Source organism: Nymphaea colorata, chromosome 8, assembly GCF_008831285.2.
Source record: "Nymphaea colorata isolate Beijing-Zhang1983 chromosome 8, ASM883128v2, whole genome shotgun sequence".
NCBI lineage: Eukaryota > Viridiplantae > Streptophyta > Magnoliopsida > Nymphaeales > Nymphaeaceae > Nymphaea > Nymphaea colorata.
The window spans coordinates 9,471,100-9,482,525 of record NC_045145.1 but is presented as its reverse complement, the minus strand read 5'-3'; the positions used below and the strand labels follow the sequence as shown (position 1 = coordinate 9,482,525).

Here is an 11,426-nt window from a genome sequence, read left to right as displayed (position 1 = left end):
TTATCTGATTTTATCACAGATTTTTCTGTTGCACTTATACGATCTTCTATCCTTAGCTTCTCCATAATAGTTGCTGAGTGATTTCCTGCTGTCAACGATTCTATCTTTCCTCTTTTATCTCCAACACTCCCTCTCAATCTTATCTCTCCAAGATTAAGATTGGTTCTCAATTCATCAAACCTGCTTCGTGCTAACGGCTTGGTCAATATGTCAGCAACTTGGAATTTTGAAGATACAAATTTCACTTCTATTTTGTTGCTTGCCACTTTCTCTCGTACTCAATGTGCTTGGTTCTTGCATGGAACTTTGGATTTGCAGCCAAGTATGTTGCACCCATGTTGTCACACCAAAGGACGAGGCATCTTGTTGTCTTAATACCGAGTTCTTCTACCATGTGTTGAATCCATAAACATTCAGAGACTCCATCTGCCACTGCTTTGTACTCAGCTTCTGTGCTGGATCGTGCTACGGTTTGTTGTTTGTTAGTTCTCCATGAGACCAGGTTTGATCCAACATAAACCAGATAACCTCCCGTGGACCGTCTATCGTCTGGGTTTCCGGCCCAATCTGCGTCTGTGTAAACCTGCAAGTCAAAGCTGCAAGAACTCTTAATTTGGAGACCCATGGTAAGAGTACCCTTTAAATACCTTAGGATTCGTTTAGCATAGGCCATATATCGATCTGTGGGTCTTTGCATAAACTGGCATGCCTTGTTGACTGAATATGCAATGTCAGGTCTGGTAAAGTTGAGATATTGTAAGGCTCCCACTATTTGTCTGTATTTTGTGGCGTCGTCAAGGGCTTTACCATCGTCCTTTGATAATTTTTTATTGAGGGCTGCTGGTGTATCCAGTGGTTTACAGTCCTGCATCTTGGTTTTATTCAAGAGATCATATATGTATTTCTTCTGACTTAGGAAGAGACCATTGTCAAACCTTTCTACCTCAATTCCGAGAAAGTAGTTCAAGTGACCCAGATCCTTGATAGAGAACCTCTTTCCAAAGTCATTAACGAGGAACTGGACTGCCTTTTCCGAGCTTCCTGTTACCACTATGTCATCTACATATATAAGCACGAAAATTTGGTCATCATTTTTCACCTTGAAAAATAGCGATGTATCTCCCTTGGACTCAATGAAATCTTGTTGTTCAAGGTAGTGTTTCAAGCATTCAAACCAAGCTTTTGGAGCTTGTTTTAGACCATACAAGGCTCTTTTCAGTTTACATATATGGTTAGGATACCTTTGATCTTCAAACCCTGGCGGTTGGTGGATAAAGACTTTTTCATGAAGATGTCCATGGAGAAAAGCATTATTTACATCTAACTGATGTATGACCCATCCTTTGCTGATGGCAACTGATAAAATCATTCTAATGGATGCTGGTTTGATTACAGGACTATAGGTTTCAAAGTAGTCAACTCCTTCTTGTTGACTATACCCCTTAGCTACCAAACGAGCTTTATGCCTAGCAATAGTGCCGTCAGCATGTCTTTTAATTTTAAAAACCCATCGACACCCGACAACATTTTGGGTTTGATGTGGAGGAATAAGTTCCCAAGTCTCATTAGCTGCAAGTTCTTCTTTCATGGCGTTGCACCATTTTGGGTGAGTAAGAGCATGAACTAAATCTGTAGGTTCTTGTTCATCATGAGTAAGAAGACATACTGTAGAAGTACTCAAAGCATGAGGAGACGAGAAATAGACCTTGGGACGTCGGGTTCCATCTTGTGATCGAGTGATCATAGGATGAGATCGTGTAACAGCAGTAGGAGCTGGTGTACCCTGCTGTTTAGCAGGAGCCGGTATGCCTTGCTGTTCAGTAGGAGCTGGTAGGCCCTACTGTTCATTTGGTACAGTCGTAGGAGCTGGTGGTAGAATGATGAATCTGCTTTCATTATTAGTAGCGCCACCATTAGCTGATTTCTCCCTCTGACTTTCTAGAGTTGGTGAGCAACTTGGAAAGGCACCATCTTGTTCCTTAGTCAACCATGCCCTGACTTGATCACTAGTAACGGGTTGAGAACTTTGAGCAAAGAGGAAGGAGGTTTCATCAAACTGAACATGCCTGGAAATGTAAAGCCTTTTAGTTAGAGGATCATAGCATAAAATGCCTTTATAGTTAGTCCCAACTCCAAGATAAACACAGGCGCGTGATTTGGGTTCAAATTTATTGTGATTCTAAGGAACCAAATATGGGTAACATGTACTGCCAAAAATTTTGATAAATTTCAGAGATGGTTTTTGCTGGAGAAGCAACTCAAAAGGAGTCTTATATGTTGTATTAGCACTAGGAAGTCTATTGATTATGTAAACAGCATGTCTGAAAGCATCTACCCAAAACCGAGCGCCTAAAGATGCATGAATAAGCATGCACAAGGCACTTTCCGTTACATGTCAATGCTTCCGTTCAACGATCCCATTTTGCTGATGAGTATATGGACAAGAGATCCATCTCTTAATTCCATGTTCATGGAGAAAAGTATCAAAGTCATGATTCAAAAATTCTTTGCCTCCATCACTATGAAAAATTTTAATTTCTTTGCCTACCTGCTTTTCCACACAACTTTTGAATATTTTGAAGAAAAAGAGTGCTTCTGATTTCTTCTTTAATGGAAACAGCCAACTAAAGCGACTAAAGTCGTCCACAATGAGTAGATAGTAGACATATCCTTCTCTAGACGTCGTTGGGGCAGGTCCCCAAAGGTCTGCATGAACAATTTCAAGAGGGCAGGAAGCAGAATTTTCATATATAGAGAAAGGTAATTGGTGCATTTTTCCCACAGAATAGGTAGAACATGATGGCATATCATTATCATTGTAACCAATATATTGTTTTGATTTCATAAAAGAAACAGTTTTGGTTCCAGCATGTGCTAGACGCAAATGCCAGGTCCACTTGGATGCCTTATTCAAAGTAGAACTAAAAGCATTGAAAGAAACTCCAGCCTTATTGTAGATCCCATTTCTTGGCCATTCATAGAGTCCGTCTTTAGCTTTCCCGATCACCAATGTCTTCCCGGTCTTGCAGTCCTTCACATAAAATTGATTAGCCCCAAATTGAAAAATGCAGTCATTATCTCTTGTGAACTTAGAGATTGAGATCAGGTTTTTCTTCATTTGTGGCACATGTAAAATAGATTTGAGAGTAAAGTTCTTTTCTTTGGTGGGTAAGTTTAAGAATCCCATACCTGCTATAGCAAGCTGCGAACCGTTTCCGACGACTACTCCATCTATCCCTGTATACTCATTTGTCTTATTCAGATTGGTGTCACCTGCAGCAATATGGTGTGACGCACCACTGTCAGCGTACCAACTGTTATCATTCATGGATTGGATCGCCATCGCAGCAAAAGCCTTTGGGATATCGTAACATGTTTTTGCTGTGTGATTCTTCCTTCCACAAAATCGACAAATAACGTCTTCCCTTTTATCTCCCTGATTTTGATTGAAGCCTCTGCCACGGCCTCTAGTCCGATTTCCATAATTAACACGGTTTCCTCCTCTAAATCCTCTGAAATTGTTAAAAGATCCTCTTCCTGTACCTTTTTGAGTATAGAAGGCAGTACTTGTATTTGTATGTTGTTCAACAACGTTGGGTTTAGGCACCATCATTTGAAGACGTTTTTCTTGATTTATGAGCATATCAAATATTTCAACAAAAGGTGGTAACTGCTTCATAGTGGCAATGGCAGTTACAAAACTTTCATAAGAAGACGGTAGACCATTGAGAGTGAATTGAACCAGGTCATCGTCATTAACTTTAACTCCTCCAGCACATAGCATATCATTCAGATTTTTCACACTATCAAGATATTCAGACATAGGCTTTTCACCCTTTTTGACATTTTGTAGTTCATTTTTTAGATGCAGAATACGTAAATGAGAATGAGATGCATATGACTTTTCAAGAGCAAGCCAAGTCTGAGACAGTAGCAAGAATCCAACTTAACGCAAGTTGGTCAGATCTTTTCCACATAACATAGGCTGGATTTTCAATAATAGAGTTACCTTCACCGATTGTGGTTTTTGCAGGTGCTTCACATGTGCCATCCACATATTTGATCAGGTCCTGACTTATCATAACAGCCTTGATCTGAGATCTCCACATCAGGAAATTCGTCTGATCTAGTTTGACAGAAACCAAACTAGCAAAAGCATTCCACTGAATGGAGGATGCATGATTTAGGCTTGCAGAAGCATAAGACGAGCTACCACCAACTGACGCCATCTCAAGATGTAACAGAGAATAGAGCCCTTTCTTCTTGCTTAGGAACCTGGCTCTGATACCATGAAAGAGTATCAGGAAAACAGAACAAAAAACAGGACAGGTACGTGGTTCGGCTACAATGTCAGCCTACATCCACGACTCACTCATATCTCTTTCTCAATAAATTTATTGAGAGAGATCGTGTGAATATATATATTAATCACCATATTTATCCATTTACAAAAATAGGAGATTTATCTTCCATCTTTATTCTCCTCAATTTAGGCTGGAAATCTGTTACAGGAAGATGTAGATCTTTATCTGATTTTATCACAGATTTTTCTGTTACACTTATACGATCTTCTATCCTTAGCTTCTCCATAATAGTTGCTGACTGATTTCCTGCTGTCAACGATTCTATCTTTCCTCTTTTATCTCCAACACTCCCCATCATGATTGTGTGCATTTCAAACTCCTAAAAGAGTGAAGAAAGTAAAAAACGAAAGAGGTGGCAGCTTTTCTGCTTCAATTTTTAGGTGAGCGTATATCCTTTTGTGCACTTGGCATTAAGCATGAGCATGTGGCATTGTTCAAGTCTATATAATTGATTCCTTGATAAAGCCCCACCATCGGTGAAGGAGGTTTGAAATCCTAATTCACCAAATGCACAACTCCACTAGCCCTTCCATCTCGCTCTCCCAACAACGGCCAAAGCATATTCAATCCCCGGGTGTTGTGGGTTTCCCTCAACGCTAGGGCCGAAATAGAAATGCTATTAAACTTTAAAAGAACAAATAGATGGAAAGGTTCCCTCCTCATTTTATTCACATGTTTACTGTTGGCTGGAAAGGATTAAAATATCCTATTGGTTAAATTGAATACCCTCTCCCTATATATAGTCTGGCAAAAGTGGTTCATGAAAAAATTCCCCGGTGAATTACCAAAACGCCCACATGGTAAAAATGTGGGTACAAATATTCCCATGAGGAAAGCCTCCCCGACATTGTGGATTTAGCTAAATGCTATGAATCAAAAGATAAAAAATGCCACTGATCTCTGAAAAGGAAAAATGCAAATGTGCCTTATGGATATAATTAGCAAAGTAAATTTTTATTTTTTGAGCAAGAGAATAATAATAGCCCAGTGCTTCAAATGAGGTTTAAAGGTCTTCATTCCCTCTACCTCCAAGGACTGGGTTATATTGGATGGATAGTGGGTTATCTTTTAACTCGACCGAACACCCTTTATTTTGTGGCCCATGAGAGTAGCACTCATGAAAATTGAAACAAAAATGGAGCAGGCAACCCTACTTTTTACCAGCCACATCAATAGGCTAAAATATATATATTTTTTAAGATAATGAAAATGTACTTAAATTCAAAAGAAGTACCTTTAAATAAAACAGACAAAATTGTGATTGCATGTCAACTTTATGGTGTGTGCAGGCTATGTTAGGCTTCTTCAAGCTAAAATATTGTTCTTGTTTGTTGTTGTTGTTGTTTTTTTTTTTTAAGTTAGTGAAAATGCACTGAAACTTATAAGAAGTTACTTTAAAATAGAACGGACAAAATTTCGATCACATGTCAACTTTAGGATATGACCTTTGGGTGGGGTGGTGGTTGTTAACCCATAGTATTTGCAACATCTAAGCCTTAGACTTCCCTTTTTCATTAAAAAGGAATGTCTACTAAAAGTTGAACGAACAATAAATTTTTAAAAATGAAAAGGTTGTAAATTTTGACAGGTGTGGATAGGTAAAACTATTTTTTTATGAAAATGTGTTTTTAGAGTGATTGGTATTTAAAGCATTTTTTTTTTAACCAGCATGATCTTAATATCCAAGATGATCTTAAGGATCTATTGACAAATCATTTTTTTATAATAAACAAAAATAAATGACTTTCATAATATCAATATTTTAATAGTAGACAAATTATTATTTTTCATAACAAAAATTTGATCCAAAAAGCATATTTTATATCCTAATAAGTTTTTAAAACATATTAATTTTTTTTGGTATTTTATTTAAAATAATTTTTACCAAGAAATTAAAAGGTCTAGGTACCAATTTCACGGTGTTTTGAAAAGTGGACAATTCTATTTATCAAATGTGAAATGGAAAACTTCACGTGACACGTCTTACCTAAAAGCTTTCGGAACTGCCAGTCACACCCGGCTCACCAGTCGCCTCTTGACGTGTCCTTGTGAGGCATATAGGGGGAACAGAGAGCGAGGGACGTCCGGTCCAACTTGTGGGATTTTTCGGATTTTTCCTCCTCATGGTCGACCACCACATCGGCGAGGAGGCCCTCCCCTTCTCTCCGCCTTCCACCCCCTCCCTCGTCTGCCACTCCCCTTTCCGCCGCCTTCCTTTCCGCCTTGGCTGGAAGAACCATGTTTCCCGTGCATCCTCTTAGCTGCTGGTCAGCTCCCACGTAGTCTCTCCCGGAACCTGCCTCCACATTCACTCCTCTCATCACTCTTCTGTTTCCTCTCCCTTACTCTCTCCCATGGCTCTCTCGCTGGACTCTCCCCTTCTTGGCAGAAGACCCAACATCCTGAACCCCCTCAGGACTCCGTTCATTCATTATGGAAGCTGTTTTCTTCGAACTCCGCCCCGAATTTTCTCGTTCCCGAGCTGCACAAATCGTCCGGCATCGAGGTATTTCCCGATTGTCTGCAACTCAGACAGATTGAGGATCTTCAAGGACAGGGAATTGCGATGGGTTTCTCGGGGAATTGGGGGCCGTAGAGTCGAAGAATTGCTTGGCAGTAACGTCTGGGGCGCTTTGGCGGGGAAGGCGAGTGCTTGGTTTGTTGCAATACTTTGCGGCATTCTTCTGGTTCGTTGCCAGAAGGCATTCGCGGTGGGCGGCGCCCCGGAAGTGGGATTGAGTGCGCTTGGACAACAGGAGGGTGTTTTTAGGAGCGCATGGTTGCCCAAGCTTCTACAGGTGTTCCGGGTCTTGAGGGAGCAGGGGTTGGTGCTAACGGCTTTGTTGGGATTGTCGGCATTCTTCTCGATGGCGGAGACCGCTATTACGACGCTATGGCCGTGGAAGGTCTGCTTCGTGTTGGATGTTTTTCATCCCGATATTTTCTTGTTTGTGCTGTAATAACTCATGGCTTAATGAGTTTCCTTCTTCATTGCGGCGATTTACCTCTTTTTTCATTTAGTCGACGCGTTTATCTTCCTCGTAGAAGTTTCGGTTTGGAAGTGTCGTGGAATCACGTAGCTGATTGGTCCTTCCGAGTTTGGCAGATGATCATTAGGTGTTATATTTACAAATTAATTGAAGAATTGGCAGCCATAACAATTTCTTCTAGAAAAATTGTACATGGATTAATTGAGATACTTGTAAGGCATTGCAATAATGTCTTGTACGATCAAAAGCATGCTTTGGCTTCTTCATGAAGTAAATCAGTGGTGTACGACTTATTTGCAGACGGACCTTCAAAGCCTATGCTTCTGAAGATACAATAAAAGGCAGACTTCTCGACGACATTGTCTTAGTTTGATACTTGAAAGTAACATCTGGAGACAGAATACGCAACCTGGTATTTCAAAGTGAAAGTCGCATTACAAGCAGTAGGGAATTTTCACTACCATCTGAAACATGGTGGAATTCACCATCGTGTAAAATATGGTCTAATTAGATAAATGACCAAGGAATCATTTTCTATTTTTATATTTATCATTGCGTAAGTTCCTTTTCTTTCTGCTGACAGTTTTTGTCTTTCCTTTCTTCCTCCTCAGGTTCGTGAATTGGCTGAAAAAGAGGCTGAAAATGGTGTCTTTCGAATGCTTAGTAGTGATGTGACCCGGTTTCTAACAACGATACTTATTGGGACAACGTAAATGATCTCTTCTAATTTGTTCACTTTTTTTTTTCTCGTGACTCATTTCTAGATAATTAAATGATAATCAAATGCTTTTATGTCAGAGATTACCTTTTTGTTATTTATCCAGTGTGGTCAATATTGGGGCGACTGCACTTGTCACGGAGGCAGCAACTGCAATTTTTGGTGAAGCTGGGGTTAGCGCAGCAACAGGGGTTATGACGGTATGTTTCTTTTGAGTGTGAATGGTGTTTGATATTGCAAATCCAAGCCTGTTCAATTATTTGGAATCTTTGTTCAATATAGGCACCCAGCTTGGTGAGGTCAAACTTGCCTCTCCAGTTGTGTGGTTAGAGGCATGTTTTGATTACAGTGGTGCTGGGGATTGAAAATCTAAGCGTAGTTCATGTGGTCATCCTCTAGCAACCATGGTTCCATTTGGGCTGAGTTGTGCAGCTTATAGCTGGGCATAAACTTTAGTGGTTCTTGCTGTGATGTCTCATGAAAAGTTGCCCAGGGCTAGTCCAAATGTGGGATGCCATGGTTCCCTGCCTGGTGTCAAAATCTTTAGTGTCAGAATGTTTTAGTTCTGCTATGAAGCACTATTTCATTCGAATAGACATCCATTTCTCTTAGGGCATCTTTCACATTAGCATGAATCAAACAGGTCTGTGGAAAAGTTCAGATTTTCTGTTACCCATGGAGCTTCTTCTAATTTTCAAAAGATGGATTCCTGTTTTCCTGTTGAGACAATATGAACACTTGGTTGCTTGGCTTTTATACTGTACATTCATCTTCTATTAGTAATTGCATTCATCTGCCACTAATAGTAGCAGGATTCGATTTGACTATATTAGTAATTGCTTGGCTTTTATACTGTACACTCTGTTTCTTTGCATCAATGAGAGAGTACTCTCAAACTTGCACATCTAATGACTGCCTCAGCTGTTTAGTGGCCCCCACATAAGGAACAGGACAACAATAAGAGTTAGTTTTTTTGCTCTCTTGATTTACGTTGCCATTTCAAAGTCTTCCTTCAGAGTTGTCATTCAATGGTTAGTTTTGGATATATGGCATGATGACATAGTGACCTTGTTGTCTCATTGATCTTTGGTTTTGCAAGATTCTATGTGTTTGCGTATATTGACAAATGAACAGAAGCATTTTCCATATATCATTTGATGTCACTTGTTGTAATTTAAGATTGTGTGTCACATTTTTATACAGAAAAGTTGTGATTATAGGGTGATGGTGTGCTTCGCTGCCTTAATTCTTCTTAAATTATGTGCTTAGGGAATTCCATATTAGTGACATCATATTTAATGGATACTCTGTATAAATGGTTCTATCACTTGCTTTGTTCTCCTTCTTATTTCTTCTGCTATTGCAGTATCAGCGGATCTATTATCTTCTTGGGAAGCTCCATTAGTTCCTTGCCCTTTATCATTTCTTCTTTGTTTTTGTCAGTTCTGCTTGTTGTTAGGTCTCCTTTATTTCCTCTTTTTCTTGCACTATTTCTGATTCCTATTCCTATTCCTCTCATTCCCCTCCCTCATTGATCTTTCTTTTTCACAAGCTTAGGACTGACTATGTCTCGTGGCAACACTAGTTATTCTCACTGCTGAGGACCATGAAGTAGCGGCCTAGATAGAATAGGGAGCCTAGGCATGCTTCTGAATGCATGCGGGTTGAATTTTATGTATTTTATTGATGATATAAACATTTGAAGGGAATTTATGCATATGCATCTCCTGCCACCACATTGTTGGTTGTGGATGAGCACAAAACATTGTGATAGTTGCGGGTTATAGGAAGCACTTAATATGAAAAATGTATACAACTTGAAGGGAAAATAAAGTAGGGAATTGGGCTATAGGCCAAGGTAATAGGCTTTAGTCTGGTCAGGTCTCTTAGATAGACCTTGTTATCATGTGGTCACTCTATAACTATGTCACATAGGTGCTCCTAAAGAACTGCCGCACCTGCGTCGACACGAACCGGGTGCTAGTGTGGATCCAACATGACACGTCTGCTATGGTCCGCTAAACTAGGTGAGAAGCCGAGAATCGATCATTTTAGATGCCTATCTGACTAAACTAACCCTAGTACAAATATTTAGAATGGCTAAAATGTAAATATGGATAAATAAGGTTACTAAACAGTTAATTAACTATATAATATGTTATATAAATATAAATATAAATATAAATATAAATATAAACATAAATATAAAAAAACGCATTTTATGAAGAAAACGCAAGAAAAACATTAAAAATGAGCCAGCTGTTAAAAACAGGAAAAAATGCGTTTTTTTGAAAAAAAACACGTTTTATTCTTGTTTTATTCCCATCTTTTTGCATTCTTTTTATGTTTTTTCATGTTTTTTCATGAGTTTGAGGTAGTTTATTTGTTTATCTTATCTGTCCCACAAAAGTGGTGGGTAATGTCTTTCTTTCATATGATATTGAGGATCAGTCTGTCATAGACAGGAGCTTCGGAAAACACTTGTTGGTTTGGATGACAAGTGAGATGACCAATTGTTGGTTTGGATCAGACTTATGCAATGCAAAAAGAGATGGAAGCCATGAGAAGAAACATGACATGGGAAGTTATAAAGATTCCTGAGGCGGCTCACTTGGTTGGATCTAAGTGGGTCTACACCATCAAGTACAAACCAGATGGAAGTGTTGAAAGATACAAAGCTCGTCTTGTGGCCAAGGGGTTTAGTCAAAAATATGAGATTGATTATTTGAAGACCTTTCCTTTTGTTGCGAAGATGAAGACTGTCAGAGTCATTATCTCCTTAGCTGTGATGAAGGAGTGGAAGATGTACCAACTTGATGTCAAGAACGCATTTCTCAATGGAGACCTTGAAGAGGAAGTATATATGTATATGCCTCCAGGATATGAGGAACCTGGAAAATGTTGCAAGCTAAGGAAAGCTTTATATGGGCTCAAGCAATCTCCTCGAGCATGGTTTGAACGACTTAGACTTGTCATGAGACAATGTGGATACCATCAAGGGAATGGAGATCATATACTCTTTGTGAAGAGAAATGAGCAAAAGGTTACTATTTTGTTGGTATATGTTGATGATATGATTGTCACAGGTGATGATGAAGATGAAATAATTAAGTTAAAGAAACTATTGACGATCGAGTTTGATCTCAAGCACCTTGGTAAGTTGAAATATTTCCTTGGCATTGAAATTGATAGGTTTGGGACTAGCCTCGTGCTAAATCAACGAAAGTACACTCTAGATTTGTTAAAGGAGACCAAGAAACTGGGGTGTAGACCAGCTTCTACTCCTCTAGATGCTGGCCATAAGCTAAGTCTTAGAGATGGGGAGCCTCTCTGTTAAGAGGCCAAAAGAAGATA

At 39.3% G+C, this 11,426-nt stretch overlaps 1 protein-coding gene across 2 annotated transcripts in view; it reads left to right on the top strand.

The window, feature by feature from the left end:
- The first annotated feature begins 6,448 nt into the window (after window positions 1-6,448).
- The window catches only part of LOC116258667 (putative DUF21 domain-containing protein At3g13070, chloroplastic), a 59,769-nt gene continuing 54,791 nt past the window's right edge, over window positions 6,449-11,426 (top strand). For both annotated transcript variants that reach the window (XM_031635957.2, XM_031635958.2), the window contains exons 1-3: window positions 6,449-7,270; window positions 7,966-8,063; window positions 8,179-8,272. In XM_031635957.2, coding sequence (XP_031491817.1) covers window positions 6,719-7,270; window positions 7,966-8,063; window positions 8,179-8,272 — 744 coding nt within the window. In that variant the 5' untranslated portion in view covers window positions 6,449-6,718. The remainder of the gene's footprint in view (window positions 7,271-7,965; window positions 8,064-8,178; window positions 8,273-11,426) is intronic.